Source organism: Protopterus annectens, chromosome 8.part0 (genome assembly GCF_019279795.1).
Source record: "Protopterus annectens isolate FY-2018-M chromosome 8.part0, PAN1.0, whole genome shotgun sequence".
In the NCBI taxonomy this organism is placed as follows: domain Eukaryota; kingdom Metazoa; phylum Chordata; order Ceratodontiformes; family Protopteridae; genus Protopterus; species Protopterus annectens.
Genome location: NC_056741.1, coordinates 865,734,327 through 865,754,548, shown reverse-complemented (window position 1 = coordinate 865,754,548; position 20,222 = coordinate 865,734,327). Strand labels below are relative to the sequence as shown.

The window sequence follows — 20,222 nt, the reverse complement described above, 5'->3', positions numbered from 1 at the left end:
GTTAAATCTAGCACAAAACCGACAGCAAGGCACATTATGATCTGGGCCTAGGCAAGGAATACAGTACAAATGAAAATCCTTATGAGGTATTTGCTTCCCACAAGTAATGCAATTATTAACTTTTACTGACATTGGTAAGGAGCAAGAAAAAGATTCCCCAATGGGGTACTTCGCTTTAGTTGAAGACTTCGGTTCTGAAACTCTAATGCGAAAATTTCAGGAGTCGGCCGACCGGCACTTGCGAACTGCTTCTGCTTCGGGCACCTCGCGGCAAGAAAGACTGAATAAAATGGCTTCGGCTGCATGTTTTATACCCCTGACGACCTGACGTCATGGAAGAGGAGACAGCAACCAACGCAGGACCCAAGACTTTGTTATTCAGGCCGACTGAGGGCAACCTGCCAGAAGATTACCCAAATGTAATGACTGCAACAGTGAAACACAAAGAACATCACCCCGGCACTACCAGGCTATAACTCATACCACACTTTTCGGCCATGTAACCTGGACCGGAACACCAAAGGCGGAGGTGTGTCCATATTCATTATGGATATCCACACCTCCAGGCTAGTTGCTCAGCATAATGCAACCGAGGTTATCCAACTGCAACTAACTCTGGGCAAAACTGCAATCCAAATTGTAGCTTGCTACAGATCCCCCACCATGCCCCAGGATTCCCACTCCTCTTTTCTTGATGTACTGGAAAATATTATGGTTCAACCAAACACCCTAATAATGGATGATTTCAACTACCCCACCATTAGCTGGGAAAACTACTCATGTACCAACTCCTTTGCTCAATGCTTTCACCCCACAAGGGGCAACAATATCCTAGTCATTACCAACATGAGTGACTGGTGTTTCACACCTGAAGTCAACGCCTCATTGGTCCGATCCGACCATAAGCTAATTACCCTAGATATCCACATCCTGCCCCCACCCCCCAATTAAGGAAACCATGGTAAAAAATTTCTACAAAGCCAACTTCATGCTTCTTAAGACAGATGTGGTGAACTTCATGACACCCATGCAGATGAACAATACAGTTACGACAACCAAATCCTACACAATTGCACTTTATAAGCACTTACACAAAAGCGTATGGATTGTGCTATCCCAAACAGAACCAAGACGCTATCCTCCAAAAAAAGGAAGCCAAGCTGGTGGTCCCCTGCCATAGACAAACTGCACAACAGAAGGAAGAAACTGTTGCAAAAGAGAGTAAAATCCCATGAGTGGAGGAGCTCCCTGGTCAGCCTCAGTAAGTAGCTGCGATCCCTGACAAAATCCTCCAAAGCTAGTTATGAAAACAAAATCGCCACTGATTCTAAACACAACCACAAAGCACTCTATAGCTATGTCAAGAATCTCAATGGCATCACTCAGATCTGCTCTGAGTTACAGCACAATGGCACTAAATATACAGACCCAACTGATATTGCCAACATCCTGGCAGATAGGTTCAGTGCTAACTTTACCCCCCTCTCACCCCCTAAAGAGCCCATCTCTATACCGGAAGAATGCAAAGTTCCTGTAATCATGGCTGCACAGGTAAAAACCACACTCTCCAAAGCCAAGAACACAGCATCCATGGGACCAGACAACATCCCAGGCTGCGTTCTACATGAACTACTACTATTAGGCCCCAAGGGGTTTTATGTTTTATCTCTACTTGATCTATAATAGTAAAATAAAACTGATGATTATTATACTCACTAATATGCTTCGCTAAAGCATTATTCGCTTTATTTTTCTTAATTGCATATTCATGTTCATAAATTCTTTGAGATAAAGCCCTCTCTGTTTTGCCTACATAGAATGAGGTACATGAGTCACACATGGCTAAATAAACTACAGCTTTTGACTTACAATTATATTTATTTTTTAAAAAAATATCTTCTTTCTTACATAAAAACTCTGCCCTAGGTTGATTTTATGGCACCAATTACAGGCACCACACTTATGCATTCCATTCATTACCTTTTTATTATTTAAGTTTTGAGTATTTAATCTAAATAAATCTTTAAAACTTTTCCCTTTTCTACATACGATTTTAGGGAAATCATCTATGTGTTTTTTACACTGGGGGTCATCCATTAAAATCCCCCAGTTATTCATAAATATTTCCCTTATTATTTGGAATTCTTGCGTAAAAGTAATAATGTAATAAAATAATTAAAAAAATAAATATAATTGTAAGTCAAAAGCTGTAGTTTATTTAGCCATGTGTGACTCATGTACCTCATTCTATGTGGGCAAAACAGAGAGGGCTTTATCTCAAAGAATTTATGAACACGTATATGCAATTAAGAAAAATAAAGCGAATAATGCTTTAGCGAAGCATATTAGTGAGTATAATAATCATCAGTTTTATTTTACTATTATAGATCAAGTAGAGATAAAAGATAAAACCCCTTGGGGCCTAATACTCAAACAAAGAGAATTACAATGGCAAATTAAACTACAAGCAGACACATGGCCTGGTATTAATGAAAGAATTACTATAGCACCAATACTTAAATTAAAGGCATTAAATAGAAAGAAAATTAAAGACTAAATAGTGTATTTTAGGTATTAATTTTATGTTTAATTTTTATAATAAATATTTATAAAATTTAATATTTAATCTTTATATTTGATATTTAGATCTTATATAAAACGCAATAAGGATACATAGATTTTTATCTATATATAAATATTACAAACTTTTTTTAAATAGGAGTATCATAAACTTTAATTTTGATAGTTAATATCAAGAATAATTATATATATTAATTAGAATAGGTGGGGATTTACTAGATAATGGATGAAAACTAATGGAAATGGTCGAGATATATTTAATATATAATATATACATATATATAATTTTAATATTTTTATGCAATTTTTGAATGGTGAAAAACTTAAAGATTTATATATATATATATATATATATATATATATATATATATATATATATGGATCCATATGAGTTCGTCGACAGTTCATAAGAACGACACTCACTTCTTCGACACGACATCATCGACCGTTCATATTTTTGACATTTCAGGTATGCGATCTTCCCCCTTGCAGGACCCATGTTAGCACTTGTTTCTGTGTTAAGGTAAATTGTACAGTCACGTAACACCCTAATCGTTTCAACACAGAAACAAGTGCTAACATGGGTCCTGCAAGGGGGAAGATCGCATACCTGAAATGTTGATGATATGAACGGTCGATGATGTCGTGTCGAAGAAGTGAGTGTCGTTCTTATGAACTGTCGACGAACTCATATGGATCCATATATATATATATATATATATATATATATATATATATATATATAATTTTTTTAAAAAAAACGAAATATATTTTTGTATAGTATTAAATAATTTAATAAGGTTTTAAAATATAAATTATATAGTGGTGCATTTTAATTGAGTTTCTATTTTCAAGTAGGCGGATACCATAAGTTATTTTTACATACATTTTATATTTATTTATAATTGTTATTCGTATTACTGAAATAAAGATTTAAAATAATTTATTTAATGTTACACATTAATGGTATCAGCTATCCCGTATATGGGTAAATGCTTATAGGAAGTTTAAATTATAAATTTTATTGTAATAAGAACTTCTATTAATGTAAATACAAGGGAAGGTAAAACATTTCCAGTCAGTCAATCTTTCACTACTGGGCATGCTCATTTTATATGAGCCATGTGAGCGGGATTTTTTGAAAAAAAAAAGAGAAGCTTATATAAGGAAGTGATGTAATTGAATTGATTGTCTGATGAAGTTTAAAACTTTTTAAATGAAAGTGCTTATTTTTATTGTTCGTTTAGGTGAAATTATTCGATTGTTAATGCTAAAGTCTGTCTAGTTACAAGTTTGTTGTTAAAAATAAAATAATTCATATTTTAAATCCGGCTGGTGCCTTTTCGCTCTCGCTAATCCTTAACAGCTGGTAGGGTGCTTCTTAACCTTGGTATTCCTTGGAACTGCAATTTATACACTTTTGTGATGATGTTTAGCACCCACTGAACCTGTGCGATTTCTTCCCAGCTTCTTATAAAGAAAAAGTTTTTTTTCTGAGGGAGGAAGCAGGTTAGGAGGGGAAGGATGAATGGACTGGGGTGAACTTGGGGGGACCCTACTTGAGTCTTGGCTGAACCTTCTGGGTGTCTCAGCTCAGACTTCCCCCAGTCTGGGACTAGCCAGCCATTCTTTCTTAAATTTTAGCCAGCCATTCTTTCTTAAATTTTCCTTCCCTTTATCAGGTCTATAACTGTCCTGTTAAAATGAGAAGGCAAATTATTTGCTGGGAAGTCCCTAATATACCTTGGAGCTTGGGTCTGGAAAATGTGCTTAAGCGACTCTGTGGTTTTACTCTTTTCATCCAGTTTCTGAAAGATTTCTTGAGTAGGAGGTTCAAACAGGGGGCCCCTATTCAAAAAATGGATTGTGTTTTAACACCGTCTGGCAGGAAAATCATCCTCAGCCAGGCAAGTTTCCTTATTACATACACATTACAGACCCATTAGCTGCTGCCCTGCATGATGCATCCACAGTATCACAGCCACATTTCTTAAAAAGTGCATGCCCATCTGAAAAGTGAGGTCACATAGGTCCAGAATCTCAGATCCTTGTCTTTAATACCCCCTTGCCTTAGCCTGTATGTTTTCCAACAGGGATTGCTGGCAGTGCCTTAGCCTATATCTTTTCCAACAGGGGTTGCTGGTAGTTAAGTACAGTAAACTCTAAGTTAACCGGTATCCGTGAGGATTGACAGATGTGGGATAACTGTAGTTTCTGACTGCTTGAAAGTTACTATTAAAAATATACCTGACAAATACTGTACCTTATACTATACCACACCATAAACACTGTATTGACTTGATTTTAATATGGAAATACAGTAATTAAAAGCCTGGCTGGAATAATAATATTTTAAATGTATATTTCCGCTAGAAAGTGTGGCACGCTGAATGGTTTTCAGTGGCACACTGAGTAGATTGGAAATTAATGAACTGAACAGAGAGACATTTTAGCGATTTGACTTGTTTGGTTTAACTTGTTCTTAGATTGGGACGAGAGGGAGGGAATTTATTTGTATCTTCCTTTTTAAAACTCAAAATCTAAAACCGTTAAGGTATGTTTCTGCGGGCAGGGAGGACAAAGTGCAGCAAATGAAAAACTGAACTGTTCATACTGTATTGTATTTCTTCGATTTATTTCTGGTTGCTTGAGTTCCGGCTAACTGAGAGTTTACTGTATGAAGGACTGGAAGTTTAAGGCTCTGAAGGAAAGGGTAGCAGAGGCATCATTTTTTTCACTTACATCTGTTGAGCACACTGCTCTCCTTGTCACTGGGAATGTGATTCCTGACTAGAACGAAAGCAACTCTATTACTGTGCTCCAGAGACATCACATCTGGCTCTACTCGACTGTTCCTATAAAGTTCTAACCCTGTATAACCAGTCAGGTTCCCTAAGAGAAGGGGAAAGCAGCCTAGCTCAAGAGATGCATTGTTAAACACATCTTCCAGGACAGTTTAGACAAACCCATATAAACCCTGCATCTTTGTTAGTCTTCAGAATATGCTTTGGGTTCCCATTGGAACATTTCCTTCATTCTTTAAAGGGTGTCACCAAAGGAGAGGTCCCCTGCGGCAAAAAGCCAAGGACAACGTTTCTTCAGTGTCAAAGTCATAGTTTTCAGCAGCTGAAATCTAGCCCATATATACCAGTTCATGAGCTTCTGAGTCAGGGTTATCTGAAAACTCTTCAGAAGGATTCACCCTTCTCTTTTTAGATGGGGATCCAGATACTTCAAATATATCCATGTATGATCTCTTACTCTAAGAAAAAGTACTCAGCTAGCTTAGCTAAGCACTTGGTCAAAGCTCAGGAAGTGGGTGGTAAAAGGCAATGTCTGGCCTAAACTAAAGCAAGCTGAATGGAACCAGACTGCTCTGGTGATTTGTGACTTTCAACCATAGAAGCTGCCTTCCTATAGGCCTCGGGTCTTGGACAGGGAAGACTGATCTTGATGCAGTTACCAGGAAACTCGTTCTGTAAAAGAATAGTGAGGACCTAACCTTCCGCTTCTTAAATTATAGTGCAGGCTTTTGATGCTGAAGAGCTTTCAACCTCAGGAAACATACTGGATGCGTCAGTCCAGGTGAATGACTGAAAAGCTTCAGGCACAGGTGCCTGCCTAGCAGTCACAGCAGAGACCTTGGCCACAAATGATTCTGCAGAGGGGCTGCAAAAATCCCTCATTGTGAGAGCAGGGCCACCAGACCCCAGGAAAAGAAATGTCCTCAATATCTTAATGCTCCCCCATCTTCTTGCTATGCTTACTCTTATTCAGGATGCTTCCAAAGACTTTGGCAAATTCCACAGTGGCATAGAAATGAAAGTTCAGCAATTACTATACCTCTAGATTCATGTTGTCTTCAGTTCATCTCCACCTCTGGGTGATCAAATCCAAGGCCAGCAATCCAGACTTTGAGCTCTGATGGTCAAACTCCTCTCCCATAATGCCCTGCACCACTCCATCTTCTCAGATTGAGTTTGCAACCCCCCCCCAAAATATTGTCTCTCTCTAAAAATACAACTAGCAACATACCATTAGGTCAAGACCTAACGAGATCCAACACATGAACACCTTAATTCAAGAAGACCTGCAAGGTTGTCTAGAAGCCAAACAGCCAAAATGACTATTTGGAAGGAGAAGATGACAACACAGATCTAGTATTATGGTAAGTACATAACATACCATGTTGTCTTTAATGTCTGCCTCAACCTGTGGGACAGTGTCGCCAGCCAGGCTGATCTGGAAGGTATTAAGACAGAACATTCCCAATCTACCAGGTGGTGTAAACCTTGGCTTTAGGTGATTGCCACTGTTGATGAGACACCCTGACCCAGTGTGCAAAATTGAAAAACAGGTTGTGGGTGGATGGATTCCAAAGAATGGTGGAGCCAAATGTAGCCCTTGACATAGACGGACCATCAGGTTTGTAGTGACTCGCAAAAGTATTCGACCAAGTAGCTAATGAACAGATTTCATTCAAAAAAAGCTGTCAAGGTAGCTACTGCCCTAGTAGAATGCATCTCTGATGTGGATGCCAAGGACAATCCATTAACCTTGTACACAAAACATAGACAGTCAGTAAACCCTCTGAACAAAGTGACCTTAGCAATTCTAAATATACTCTGGAAAAAATATATAAAGTTACTCAGATCTCCTGATGTTCTTCATCTTATGCAAATAAAATCTTAATTGTTGGTGCAGATCCAAACAATGAGGAATATTCTTGCCCTTATTACTGAAATTTCAGGAAAAAGCTGGCAAAATGAACAGGATGATTCCTGTTCAGGCACTCCTACTGTGTACAAAGAGAGCATCTGGGAAATAGAAAAAAAAAAAAAAAAAAATTTAAGCTTATTTCCTGCCTTTCTTGTTAAGTGGTACAGACTATTTGTAGGCTTCCGAGCCCCCACGCCCTTCTGTGTTTGAAGGAAGCCTTCTAGCTTGTTTTTTTTCTTATAACTAGCCAGTTTTCTAGTTTCAGCACTCAAATCTGTTTCTTTGATCTCAGCACTTGTTCAGAAAAAAAAAAAAAAATTTCATCTGCTTTTACTGTACTTGTGTTTCTACCTACTTCTTTTTACTTTTGCATCATCTTAAAATACTCAATTGTATTTATTACTGCTTGGTGTAACTCATTCTAAGCCTTTTGGTTTAAACACTTGGGCTTCGGACCAGTTAGTTGTTTTTCACTGAGAGGGTTTGTGGTCTGCACTGTTGTGGCAGAACAGGTAGCTTACATCCTTCTAGGTTGAGAACTGCTGATTGAGGGCTCAGTGTCTGTTATTCTAAAAGTGTATTAATTCTGGTTTAAGCACTTGGGCTTTCAAGCCAGTTATTTTACATTAAGAGGGTTCGTGGTCTGCACTCTTGTGGGAGGAGAGGCTGGACTCTGCCCTTCTGAGCTGGGAATTTCTGGTTAAAGGCTTATAGTGCATGCATATCTGAACTGTTTCTTACTGAAGTTGGTGCGCCTTGTTTGCTGTGGCATAGACTGGATTCGGGCCTGCTGGATCTAGCTTTGCTTGTGTAACTTGAGCACTAATCCAGACATTCTCTAAAGTATTCAATGGTATTTATTACTGCTTGGTTGTAACTTGATTAAAGTGTAGCTATCATTCAAGTCTTTTGGATTAAGCACTTGGGCTTCAGACCAGTTGTTTTACATTAGGAAGGTTTGTGGCAAGCACTGTGGTGGCAGGACAGGTAGCTTTCATCCTTCTAAGTTGGGAACTGCTGATTGAGAGCCCAGTGTCCAAGTGTATTAGTTCTGGTTTAGGCACTTGGGCTTCAGGCCAGTTATTTTACATTAAGAAGGTTTGTGGTCTGCACTCTTGTGGGAGAAGAGGCTGGACTCTGCCCTTCTGAGCTGGGAATTTCTGGTTAAAGGTTTATAGTGCCTGAATATTTGAACTGTATCTTACTGAAATTGGTACACCTTGTTTGCTCTAGCATAGACTAGATCCAGGCCTGCTGAATCTAGCTTTGTTTATATGCTTGTTGTTTGTTTGCTTGTTATTTCCCTGGAAGCTAATTCCACCTAATACGCAACTTCTCAGCGCTTCTGTGGATCACTAGTGATATCTGCATTGCTTACTGTACTTATTTCCTTGTTTCACTTGAAAGAAAGTTACTGTTTGTCCTTTTTGCATTTAGTTACTTGTAACACATTGCACTCAAGTTACCTGGCACTTGCTCACTAAAGCAATTATATAAGTCAGCACTAAAAATTAAAAGCACTACACCCTCACTCCCCACTGGCCCTTCTTTTCAATTAAGGATTTCCCAATATTATTCTAGCATGTCCAAAGGTCAGTTGTCAATCTCCTCTCCGGTCCAGCTGGTGAATCTGGGAATCTTGAGGCAATGTTATAACTGCCTCATGTACACAGACAACCCTCTCCTCCTCCCACATAACACAAATACTTGCGAGAGATGCAGCTATTTAGCCAAACTGGAGGCTGAGCTCTCTCAACTCAGGACTGGCAAGACCAGACAGGAGGAGAAGGCAACTACACACACCACAAAACCAGCCTCACATAATGCTACCACGCCACTGAATCAAACACAAACACACAAAGACATACTCGGAGGCTCTGAGTAAAATTTACCTAAACAGCAGAGGCCTCCAAAGCAGACACCCAAACAACTGCTACCTCAAGACACCCCACAAGCAACACATAAACCACAAAAGCAGTGTGCAAAGCAGTCACAGCCCTTAAGGCCAAATACAACACCAAACATACTTGTCATAGGTGACTCCATAGTCAGACACACTGACGTCCCACTCACCAGGCTGAACAAGGAGAGGGTCACAGTAAGCTGCCTATCGGGCTAGAATCCGCCACATAACACAAGCACTCGGGTCACTCCACGGCAAGTACAAATATGACACAGTCATTGTCCATGCTGGTGTGAATGACCTGAGACGCACCTCCCTGGACTACATGAAAAGAGACATAGAGGAGCTCTCTGATTATGTAGCCCAGGCAGGTATGACCCTAACCCTGAGCAGTATCCTTCCTTCACCAAGAATGATGCCACAATATAGAGACAAGATGATCAGCTTTAACAATTGGCTTAATGTCTGGTGTCATTCAAAGGGGATCCAGTGTCTGTCTGCCTGGGATGACATGCTTGACAAGCCACGCTGCTTCTAAGGGACGGCTTGCACCTGGCACCCCTGGGAGTCCGGATATTGGCTAAGGATCTTGCCACCCCATAGTGCCTTTTTTACGCAAGGCTCAAATTCTAAACCTACCACCCTAGAAAACAAAATGGGAAGAAACTGAGGGTAATGCTGCTCAATGCCAGAAGTCTAAATCTCAAAATGCACGCACTCGAGGCCCTTCTCAGTATGGAGAACATCGATGTCTGTGCTGTAACTGAAACCTGGTTCAAGGCTCCTGAGAGCACCCCGGCACTATTAGGTTTTACCTCATATCAGGCGTTCCGCCCCAAAACCTGGACCACACCACAAAAGGAGGGGTATCCATATTCATAAAGGATACCCACACCTCCAGGTTGGTGGCAACGCATAAGCTTCGAAACCATCCAGGTGCAACTAACCATAGGCAAAACTGCTCTACAAATTGTAGCATGCTACAGGCCACCCTCTCAAACTCAGGAACCCCACACAGCCTTCCTGAAGACACTGGAGGGTATAAATGTATCTCCAAACACCATCATATTGGGTGACTTCAACTACCCGAATATAGACTGGGAACATTACTCAAGCCCTAACTTTCTAGCCCAATGGTTCCTGGAATTCATAAATTCAAATGCCATGGAACAGCTAGTCACTGTTCCCACGAGAGGAGAAAATATACTAGATCTCATTGTCACAAACATGGGGACAAAATGCTCCACAATCGAAGTATATCCCTCATTGGTGAGATCTGATCATAAACTAATCTCACTGGAAATCCACATCCCCCACCCCAAACAAAAAAGACCATAGTGAAGAACTTCTCTAAAGCAAACTTCACACTACTCAAGACTGGTGTATCCTTCAAGGCCCCTGAGCCAGAGGAAACCACAACCCAAGCTGCGGAAGCCCTTACAAATGCCTTCTATGAACACCTCCAGGACTGCATGGATCAGGCAATCCCAAATAAAACCAAGACTCTTTCCACAAAGGGCAAACGTCCAGTCTGGTGGACCCCAGCCATTAACAAACTTTACAATAAGAGGAGAAAGCTATTACATGATAGAACAAAATCCATAAAAGGGAAGTCACCCCTGATCATTATTAGTAAAAAAATACGAGCACTCATAAAATCAACTAAGGCCAATTTTGAGAGAAAAATTGCCATGGATTCAAAGGACAATCATAAGGCCTTTTTCAGCTATGTTAGGAACCTGGGTGGAAACTCCCAGATATGCTCAGAATTAGTCCAAAATGATACAAAAAATCACTGAACCCACAGACATTGCCAACATACTGGCAGACAGGTTCAGTGCAAACTTCACCCCTCCCCCCTAAAGGAGAGATAACTATCCCAGCCGAGTGTAGCCTCCCGGACATCTCAAATGCGCAGGTGAAAGCTGCTCTCTCTAAAGCTAAAAACACAGCATCAATGGGACCGGATGGTGTCCCCGGCTGTGTGCTACACGAGCTAAATGAGGAATTAAACCCGCACATAAGGCAGCTGTTTAATCTCAGCCTTACCACAGGATACGTGCCCAAGGAGTGGCGTACGGCAACTGTGGTCCCACTCCACCAAGGCGGCCTCTACGGACCCTGGTAATTACCGCCCCATAAGCTTAACAAGTCTAGTCTGCAAAGCTATGGAGAGGATCATAATGGAGCTCATAAACAAAGATATAGGGGACTTGCAGACATTGGACCCGACCCAGTTTGGCTTTGTCAAGGGAAGATCATGCCTTTTGAACTTGGTCGACTTCTTGAAACAGTCACCAAGGCCATTGATGAGGAAAGGCAGTCCATACAGCCTACCTTGACCTTGCAAAGGCTTTCGACACAATACCCCACTCGGGTATTGTAGAAAAACTTACCAGCTTAAATGTAAACCCATATGTCACAAGATGGGTTGCAAACTGGCTTAAGGACAGAACCCACAGGGTTAGAGTTGCTGGCGCTGTGTCAGACTCCAAGCCGGTCACAAGTGGTGTCCCACAGTGCTCGGTCCTTGGCCCCCTATTGTTTGGCATCTACTTCTCAGAAGTATAGGCCAACATGGGAGGACTTTGGCTGACAAAGTTTGCAGGCGACTGCAAACTGGGCGCCATAGTGGAAAGTGCATCGGACATGGATATCCTTCAGAAGGGACTCACGGAAACAGATAGCTGGTGCCAGAGCCATGGCCTGAAGTTAAACGCCAAAAATGTATAGTCATACCCTTCGGGAAAAACAAGGTAACCCCAAGCTACCATATAGGTGGCAATCCACTAAGCACAGAAGAGGTTATCAGGGACCTGGGGACCCAGGTTGACAGTGGCCTTTCTTTTGACACTCACGTTGCTAAAGTGGTTAGAAAGACCTTCTACATTGCCCACCTGATCATGAAGGGATTCACATCCAGATCTAGTGAGGTCATTGTTCCCCCTGTACTCTTCACTTATCAGACCAATGATAGAGTACAATGCCCCATTCGGGATGTATCTCACCCGACATCTGCAGCAATTGGAGAGACCCCAAAAGTTCCTCACCAAAAGGATAAAGGGACTCCAAAATCTGTCATATGCTGCCAGATTGAAGAAACTCCAGCTCTATTCAGTCGCATACCGTCTGCTCAGAGGTGACATGTGCCTGACATACAAGGCCATGTCCAACCCGAATTAATGGACATGCTCCACCTCAAAAATCCAAATCCACCAAAACCACTAGAGCAAGCGACTTAAACCTTAGCACGGATATAAATAGGACGTGCTGGAGGGATAGATTTATCACTCAGAGACTCCCTATGCTGTGGAATAAAATCCCGGTCCATGTGAGGCAGAGCACCTCGCTGACTCTGTTCAAGAGAAATCTAGACCTGTGGATGGGAGATCGTAGGTTTACCCCGGGAATCATCTCTGTGTCACTGCTGGACAGAGGCACAACAAACTAATGGGCACAGTATTTTTCCATATAAGGGGTGGCGTAAGCCACAAAAATTTGGGCTAGGCTTATAAATGCCTTAGGGCAGATAGCCTAGTATAAACCTATGAACCTATGAACCTATGATTTAAGACGACACCTAGGGCAAAAAGACTGGATATGTTTGTAAAGATACCTGGCCCTTGTGAAAATTTAGAAAAGTTCTGACACTCATCTGTCAGAAGTCATAGCAACCAAGAAATGAGAGTTTTTCAAAGATAAAAATTTTAAATCCACAGTAGTAGTAGAAGCACAAAGGAACTCTTGTTAAAGGCTGTAACAGAAAGGGATCCCAAGAAGGGACCATATCACTTGGGGGGGGGGGGGTTCGGAGGAGTAAGGTCCCCTTCAAAATTAGTTTTAGAAAGTTTCAAGGGAAACTATGGGAGAATAGTCTTGACCATCATGACAATTAGAAATAGTTACTAAATGGACCTTGACAGTAGAGTAGCTTGCCCCAGATTGAAAAACACCATATATGAAGTCCAAGACTGCATCTAAAAGCACTGAAAAGGGGTCCAGGCATTTACAGACTGCCCAAATACTAAACCTCTTCCATTTGCTTCCATAAATTTTCCTGATGGAGAACTTATGAGATGAAAAAGGGATATGCACAGCTCTTGGCAGGACCTGTGACCATCACTGGAAGTGGAAGAGCACAGTAGTCAGTTTGAGTATTTCAGATCCGGGTGAGGCTGCTCAGATGGATGAGAGATTAAATCCAGGAATGGACCTAGAACCCAAGGAGGGTAAAATAAGTGAGGTCACAGGAAGGGGAAACCAAACTTGCATAGGCCAGAAGAGGCCTAGGAGGATCGCTGAGAACTGGGAAACATGACTGTGTTTTACTCCAGTATATAAGAACACTGTCTCCACTTTTATAATGATGCTAACAGGGTACACCTCTGCAAGAAAGTGAGTTTTTTTTTTTTTAAATCAACAAACTCAAGTCACGAATCTCAAAAGCTCGCCAAATTTAAATTCAAATCCAGAGAGCTTAAAGGGCTGTATTTTAGAAAAAAATAGAAATGTCATTACGTGAATGTGGGCATATTAAGGACAAACTGCTTAGTAAAGAAACTTTTTTTATTTTAAAGTAGAACACCCTAGAACCCTTTGGGTTGAACAAAGAATGTAACTGGAAATATGTTATTTAAACTGATTAATTTATTTAACTTTTTATACTATTTAAGATGAGATGATTATTGTGAATGTTATACTCGTTGAAGCCTTGGAGCCAAAGCGCTAAGTCTGAATAAATTTGGTGAACTTTTGAGATTTGTGACTTGAGTTTGTTTTTTTACTGTTTTTTTTTTTTTTTTTTTGCTGCTTATTGTTGTAATCTTCTTTTTAAAAACAGCTGCAAGTCTAGAACCCCTACCATACAACCCTGTGCTGTGGTTGATGGTCAATACAACTGCTTGGAACAAAATATTTGTGTAAGAAGCTTGTCAGCCATCCCCCACCTTCCATTTTCAGATCCTACTCCTTAACTAAGATCGAACAATCTAGCACCATTGTTATAGAAGGACAACACCCCAACTACACCCCTAGCAAACTGAGTTTGATTCGCAGCTGAGGAGCCATCTGGAGCGGACACCAAGAGGAAAGGATTGAGGGAATGATGAGCAGTACTATTCTGCTCACCTTTCTTGGCGGAGGAACAGGACTATGTGCGGTCAAAGGGTGGGGCCACTTCTGGAGCCCTGATGGAGAGATATCAGTACATAATGCCAGTCATGGCAGGAAAGTAGGCAGATGCAAAGTTCTGTTCTAAACAAGAGCCCTGGGTGGAGATGCATCTGGTACCATACCTAATGATGCACCTGGCGTAGAAAGGATAGCTGTACACAACAGAGGGAGTATGGCTTACCTCTGCCGTCAGCAGTGGTGCTTCTGCAGCTTGCTCACCTCATCATGGATAAAATTAAACTCACCAGTTAGTTACAGGTAGCAAGCTGGCAACTCTCACCTGGTGGTCATCCGAGCTTTCAGAATTAGGACCAAAAATTGGAAGGCCAAGGAGTTTACAGAACACCATTCTTTCACAGAAAGACAACTCAACTCTCACAATGAAGGAATTATAAAATAAATAAATAAATAAAGGTCTTGTAAACTTTGCCAATGTGGACAGAACAAAACAACACTCTCCTTCTCTCAGTCACACCCCAAGCATTAATGCACAGCATTCAGATAAGGAAGTCTTGATTATATAAATACACAGACTTCTCTACTAAATTATAAATTAAATAATTTCAGATGCTAAACACTGGATTACTAGTTCTTATACTATGCATATGCGAGATCCAATGGTGAAGGGTTACTGTACTAGATAAGTAAAGTTAGAGATTAAAATCTTATTACACATAGCAACCACTTAATGATCCATAATATGTCACAGTGCAAATTAAGGTATCATTTATTTTTATTTTAAAAGTATATTCTCACTTATTAAATAAGCAATATACATACATTTGTCTGCACTGCACAATTTCCCCCAGGTCTCCACAGCATATGGACTGCGCCCAAATACGCATACATTGTTAGCAAGTTACACATGCCTAATAAGCTCACTTGGTTAACAGAAGAGCAGGCAGAAAAACAAACAGAAATGCTCACATAAAACAGTAAATCAAACACTTTTACAGGATATCTGAATGTACAATTTTACTATTTTGGAAAGTACTTCAGATCATATTACCATCAGTTAATAACTTCTTTAAAGCTATTATAATACATTTTTATACAAACTTCTTTATCCAAGGTACTCCAGATCACTGGTTTTAAAGCAGTGCTGTTTTTTTAAAACAGTGCTGATTTAGTCATACTATGTATAAGTAGGATCCAAAATTGGTCTCCAGTCCCCCATTTTCTTTGGCACTAAAAAGAATCTTGAGTAAGTTCCGAACTCTTTCTGGTCAAGGGGGACCTCTTGGATGACTCTTTTTCTAGAAGCTTTTTTTTATTTTTAGAGCTGCTGCTTTCCTCTGACTGGGTGGAACATCAGGAATTTTGTTTACTGTTGAAGGGGGTGGGGTGGGGTAGGGAAAAGGGTATTGTATAACCTCTGGAAATAATCCTCAGCACCCATAAATCTTTTGTAATGTCTAGCCAGGCTCTCTGGTGCAGGGATAGATGACCCCCAATTGCCAAAAGAGATGGACAATCGGACCTCCTTTCAGGAGCACTGGTGGGGTCTGTCAGAGATGGTATCTCTGGACCCCTGGTTCTGTAGGTCTCCTCTGCCACACGGGCAGTGTCTTATGTTAGACTTCAACCCTGTAACCTTGGGGGAACTATCGCCACGCAGATCATGGAAAAAAACCCTGGGATTTTCTGAACCCCATTTTTCAACCTCCCCATTGATTCCTACAGAAGGTTTTTTGAGGAATCAAAAAATGTATGCTCACTGCAGACAGGGCCTTACCATCTTGCTCACACCTGGAGAATGTGTCTTTCACTTTAAGACCAAACAAAAGAACTTGCGCCAAAGGGAGCAGTGAAGGAGGAGGACATGAAGGGCTCTGAAATCACATATGCGCACCCAGGCATGTTCTCCTAATGGAAATGCCTGAACCTGCCGCCCTTGAGGTACCTTCAGCTAAATGTGAAATAAGCCTCGTGGATGAATTTCAAATGGATTGTAGGGTAGCCAACTGTGAGGCAACAAAGCTCTGTACCTCAGAAGTAATGGTCCCAGAGAGGGATTTGGAAAGTTGTTTAATCAAATCCCTCTGAAGTCAGAGGACATGTGCCAAATAAATCATTACCAAATAAATCAGTGACCTAAGTGCAAAGGTCGCTGAAACCTATATACACTTCCCAAATCTGTCCAACTCCCTGGACTCCCTATTAGGAATAATGGACAGATGAACTCTTTAGCAAGTTCCTTCTTTGAGGCTGTCACTATGACCATGGCATCTACCAGTACTCCTTTGCTCCAAAATTTTCATCCTTTTGGTGGTGCCAGGATCCTGTCTGGTCTCTTGGGGATACACTCAAAAGCATGGGGTTCCTTCCACACCCACCTGGACATCAAATTGATGAACTCAACAGTGGGCAGAGTCACCCAGGAGGGAGATGGGCCAGATCCAAAGGCTTCCAGGAATACAGATTCCTCTTGGGAAGGGTTATCGGTAGACCAACCACCTCTTTGCATGTGGATCTCCAGGATGTCTCCAAAGGAAATATTATCAGGTGGTGATCTTAGAGACCAGTCACCCTCATCAAAATCGGTATCTTCTACGACGGACTCTTGAGGAGAGACCAGGTGGCTCCTCTTACGCAGTCTCTTTCTACGGACTTCTTGAATGGGATGTTCCAAAGAAGTATTAGAAAATATAAGTAATACCCTGCTGGGTAGCCTAGAGACTTTGGGCTGGCTGTCCCTGTGGAGTAGAGTGTTGAAGCTCAAGTTACAAACACACATGGGACTCAGAAGGAAGATCTGAGAGAGGTGGACTCATCCATCCTCTAGAAGCAGAGAACACTCCCTCAAAGGCAGAATGCTACAGGCAGAAAGAGGTCAACAGAGCCAAGGAGACATGCTTCTGGACTGTCGGTTCCCTCTGACCCAAAGGCATCCTACCCAAGGCAGAAGTCAAAGCTGAGCTGTCCAATGCCAAGGTTCTGAGGGGCAGAGACGGCTCCAATAACTTTGGTGTCAACTCTAACACCTCGGATCAGACAGCCATCCAGGTCAAACACATATAGAGCTGGTGCACTCCGAGAATGTATCGGAGCTGAATATACAACAATCTTCAGATCCAATATAGACGGTCCCAGAAGACTTGGATTCAAGGGCTCTGAAGCGAAGGGTTGGATGAGAGAAGAAGCCAAGATAGGTGAAACAGCACTGGTAAAGTTCCAGACCCGAAGGAGTAGGGGCCAGGAGAACTCCTATCTGAATCTGTATGGACAGAAGCTGCCTCTTCATTCTATCCAGATCTGCTTCTGTCAAGCTCCTGGTAGAATGAGAGGAAGAGGCCACTGAATGGGACCTAGAATGGCAGCATCTCTCTAAAAAGGAGATGGCAGCCTGGAAGGAAAAGGGTCCAGAAAGGATGAATACAGGATCCAAGGGAGTGGTTTCAGATCCAATGAAACAGATCATGCATTTGAGGCACACTGATCTGAATATTTTAGTCTTTGGATCCAACCATTTTGCCACTGTAAGAGCTGTAGAAAACCTACTATAGATACAATGTGTGACACATACTAGTACAGACCAGATCAAGCAGGTAGTGCTGTTAGGCAAAGGTACATTTTCTTTAAAATACACTTAACTGGTTTGGCATTATATAAAGTATATGGAGAATATGCAGCACAGTAAAGGAATTTTTCACTTAAAATCTGAGCACAAGTTGTGCAGGCCAATGCATAATGAGGCTACAGCAATGGAAAGACTACATGCTCTGAGACAGACAGACAACAAGCTGGACAACATAAACGGTATAGGGGATATCAGTTTAGATTTCAGATTCTAATCATAACATACTAAACATGCATTACATCAACAATGAAAACAAACATTTGCTCCAAGAATTTATGGTACCCACAACAGCTTTCTAAAGTCTCAGTAAGCCAAAAGTAATTCTACATGTAAATATCTACAAACACAGAGATTTCACCTATCTTTTTCATGCCCCAAGCTATTAAGTCTGCAAAAGAAGTTGGGTATTCATTTTATGTTGGTTTTAATAGTTTGAAATGATCCCTCCAACCAAAATGATAAATGATCCAAAACCTATGTACAATGCCATAGACCAAATGTGCCACTGTTACAAGAGATGCACAAAAGCAAAATGATTAGAAAAGAAGTTGTTGCATATGTAAATCTAACACAAAGACTTGCCAAATAGGCAATAAGTATAAGGAACAGTGGGTGATGCACTTGACATTGAGGGGAAAAAAAAGAATTTCTCATCACTATTTCAACTGCACGGGAGAAAATTGTATTCATGAAGAATAGCAGGATGAAGGAGACATTAGATTTTCAGATTCTATAAAGCATGCCATCACAAAGACTAAGTGACAAATATCTCAAAATTATTATGCAAAGTACAGTGTACATGCCTGATACACTCACCATCTGTTGGAGCTTCAGAATCACATCTTCTTCCCCATGACTCCGATCCATCCTCCCTTTTCGTTTAGCTTCTTGTAAAGTTTGGCTCCGCAGCTGTTGGCCTCCCTTTTTCCCACTTTTCTTCTAAAAAGAATGTACATAAAAGGAAAAAATAATCATAAGCACTGTAGCAGACAGCATTTGAAAAGAAAAATAGTCACAGTGGTTAAAGACGGATACGCAGAGATTTTTCAACTTAAGTTAGGGTTTGCAGAAGCCTAGTGTTAAACATTAAAAATGTGGTGGCGGCCCACCACTTTTGACTTGCAAAAAAAAAAAAAAAAAAAAATCTGCTATGTACATTACTAGATCGATTCCTAAATGGCCAATAAGCAAATAAGCATTATCATTTACAAATATTTGGTTTTCTATTGCAAGTCTAAGATTCAATATTGCAAGACTGAAATTTCCAAAATTTAAAATGCAATTCTAACAAAACATACATGAATGAATGAATGAATGAATGAATGAATGAATAAAAAAAAAAAATCACAAGACTTTACAAGGCTTACTATTACACTTTAAAACATTTCTGCAGGGGAGCAAATCCCCAAGCACCTCCTACACCCCTGTTACTTAGATATATGAGCTCTGAAAATGCACATTTAAGACACTTAACATATACTTCACAGACACTAAACAGTTTACAAATGGTGTCTACTGCAATGCTACAACCCTACACTGACGCCATCAATGCATCAACCTTTCTAGCGGACCAGTTGAGATAATTAGAGTATCATTTCTCAAAGAGACCAAGCAACTGCACATCTCCAAGATAAAGACAATATTTCTTCCAAAGTCTTCAGAATGCTACTCTGCCACAAGGTCTTGTCCATGCCAAATAAATGGTTGCACACTAAAGATGCTCATCTGAATGTATACTTTTTAACTAAGTTAGGAATAAAATGCGTGATCATAAAAGGTGAAAAACAGCAGTATTTTTTAACTGTATGACAGGGTTTGAAAAACTATGAAAAGAGTTGATTTCATGTTTAAGCAAGCGAGAAACTCATTAGTGTCTTAAGTTACACACCACTAAAGCTTACCAGTAGTCTTAACCATGAAGCACTGCAGTAAATATAATTGTGACTGCTACATTTTAAACGATATATGAATAACAGCTACTTAACATAAATGTAGATGTTGGAGTGTATTCACTGTTGCAGTCCTCACATTTGGGTTATCTGCTTGCAGTAGCCCTCAGTCGGCCTGATTATCAAAGTCTTGGGTCCTGCATCAGTTGCTATCTCATCTTCCATAACGTTAGGGAGTCAGGGGTATAAAGCATGGAGCCGACGCCATTATAATCAGTTTTTCTTGCCCCAGATGTTAGGTGCCCCCCTAATGGGAAGCAATTAAATATATATACAAAGTTACACCTCCAACAAAAAAGCAAATACGCCAAAAAGCTTT

At 40.7% G+C, this 20,222-nt stretch overlaps 1 protein-coding gene across 5 annotated transcripts in view; it reads right to left on the bottom strand.

Annotated features, from left to right (window-relative positions):
- Nucleotides 1–20,222, bottom strand: part of HDAC6 (histone deacetylase 6) — a 1,533,697-nt gene that overhangs the window by 1,371,725 nt on the left and 141,750 nt on the right. For 4 of the 5 annotated variants that reach the window (XM_044080374.1, XM_044080376.1, XM_044080377.1 and 1 more), the window contains exon 2: nucleotides 18,771–18,893. In XM_044080374.1, coding sequence (XP_043936309.1) covers nucleotides 18,771–18,893 — 123 coding nt within the window. The remainder of the gene's footprint in view (nucleotides 1–18,770; nucleotides 18,894–20,222) is intronic. The other variant, XM_044080375.1, reaches the window with a different exon arrangement.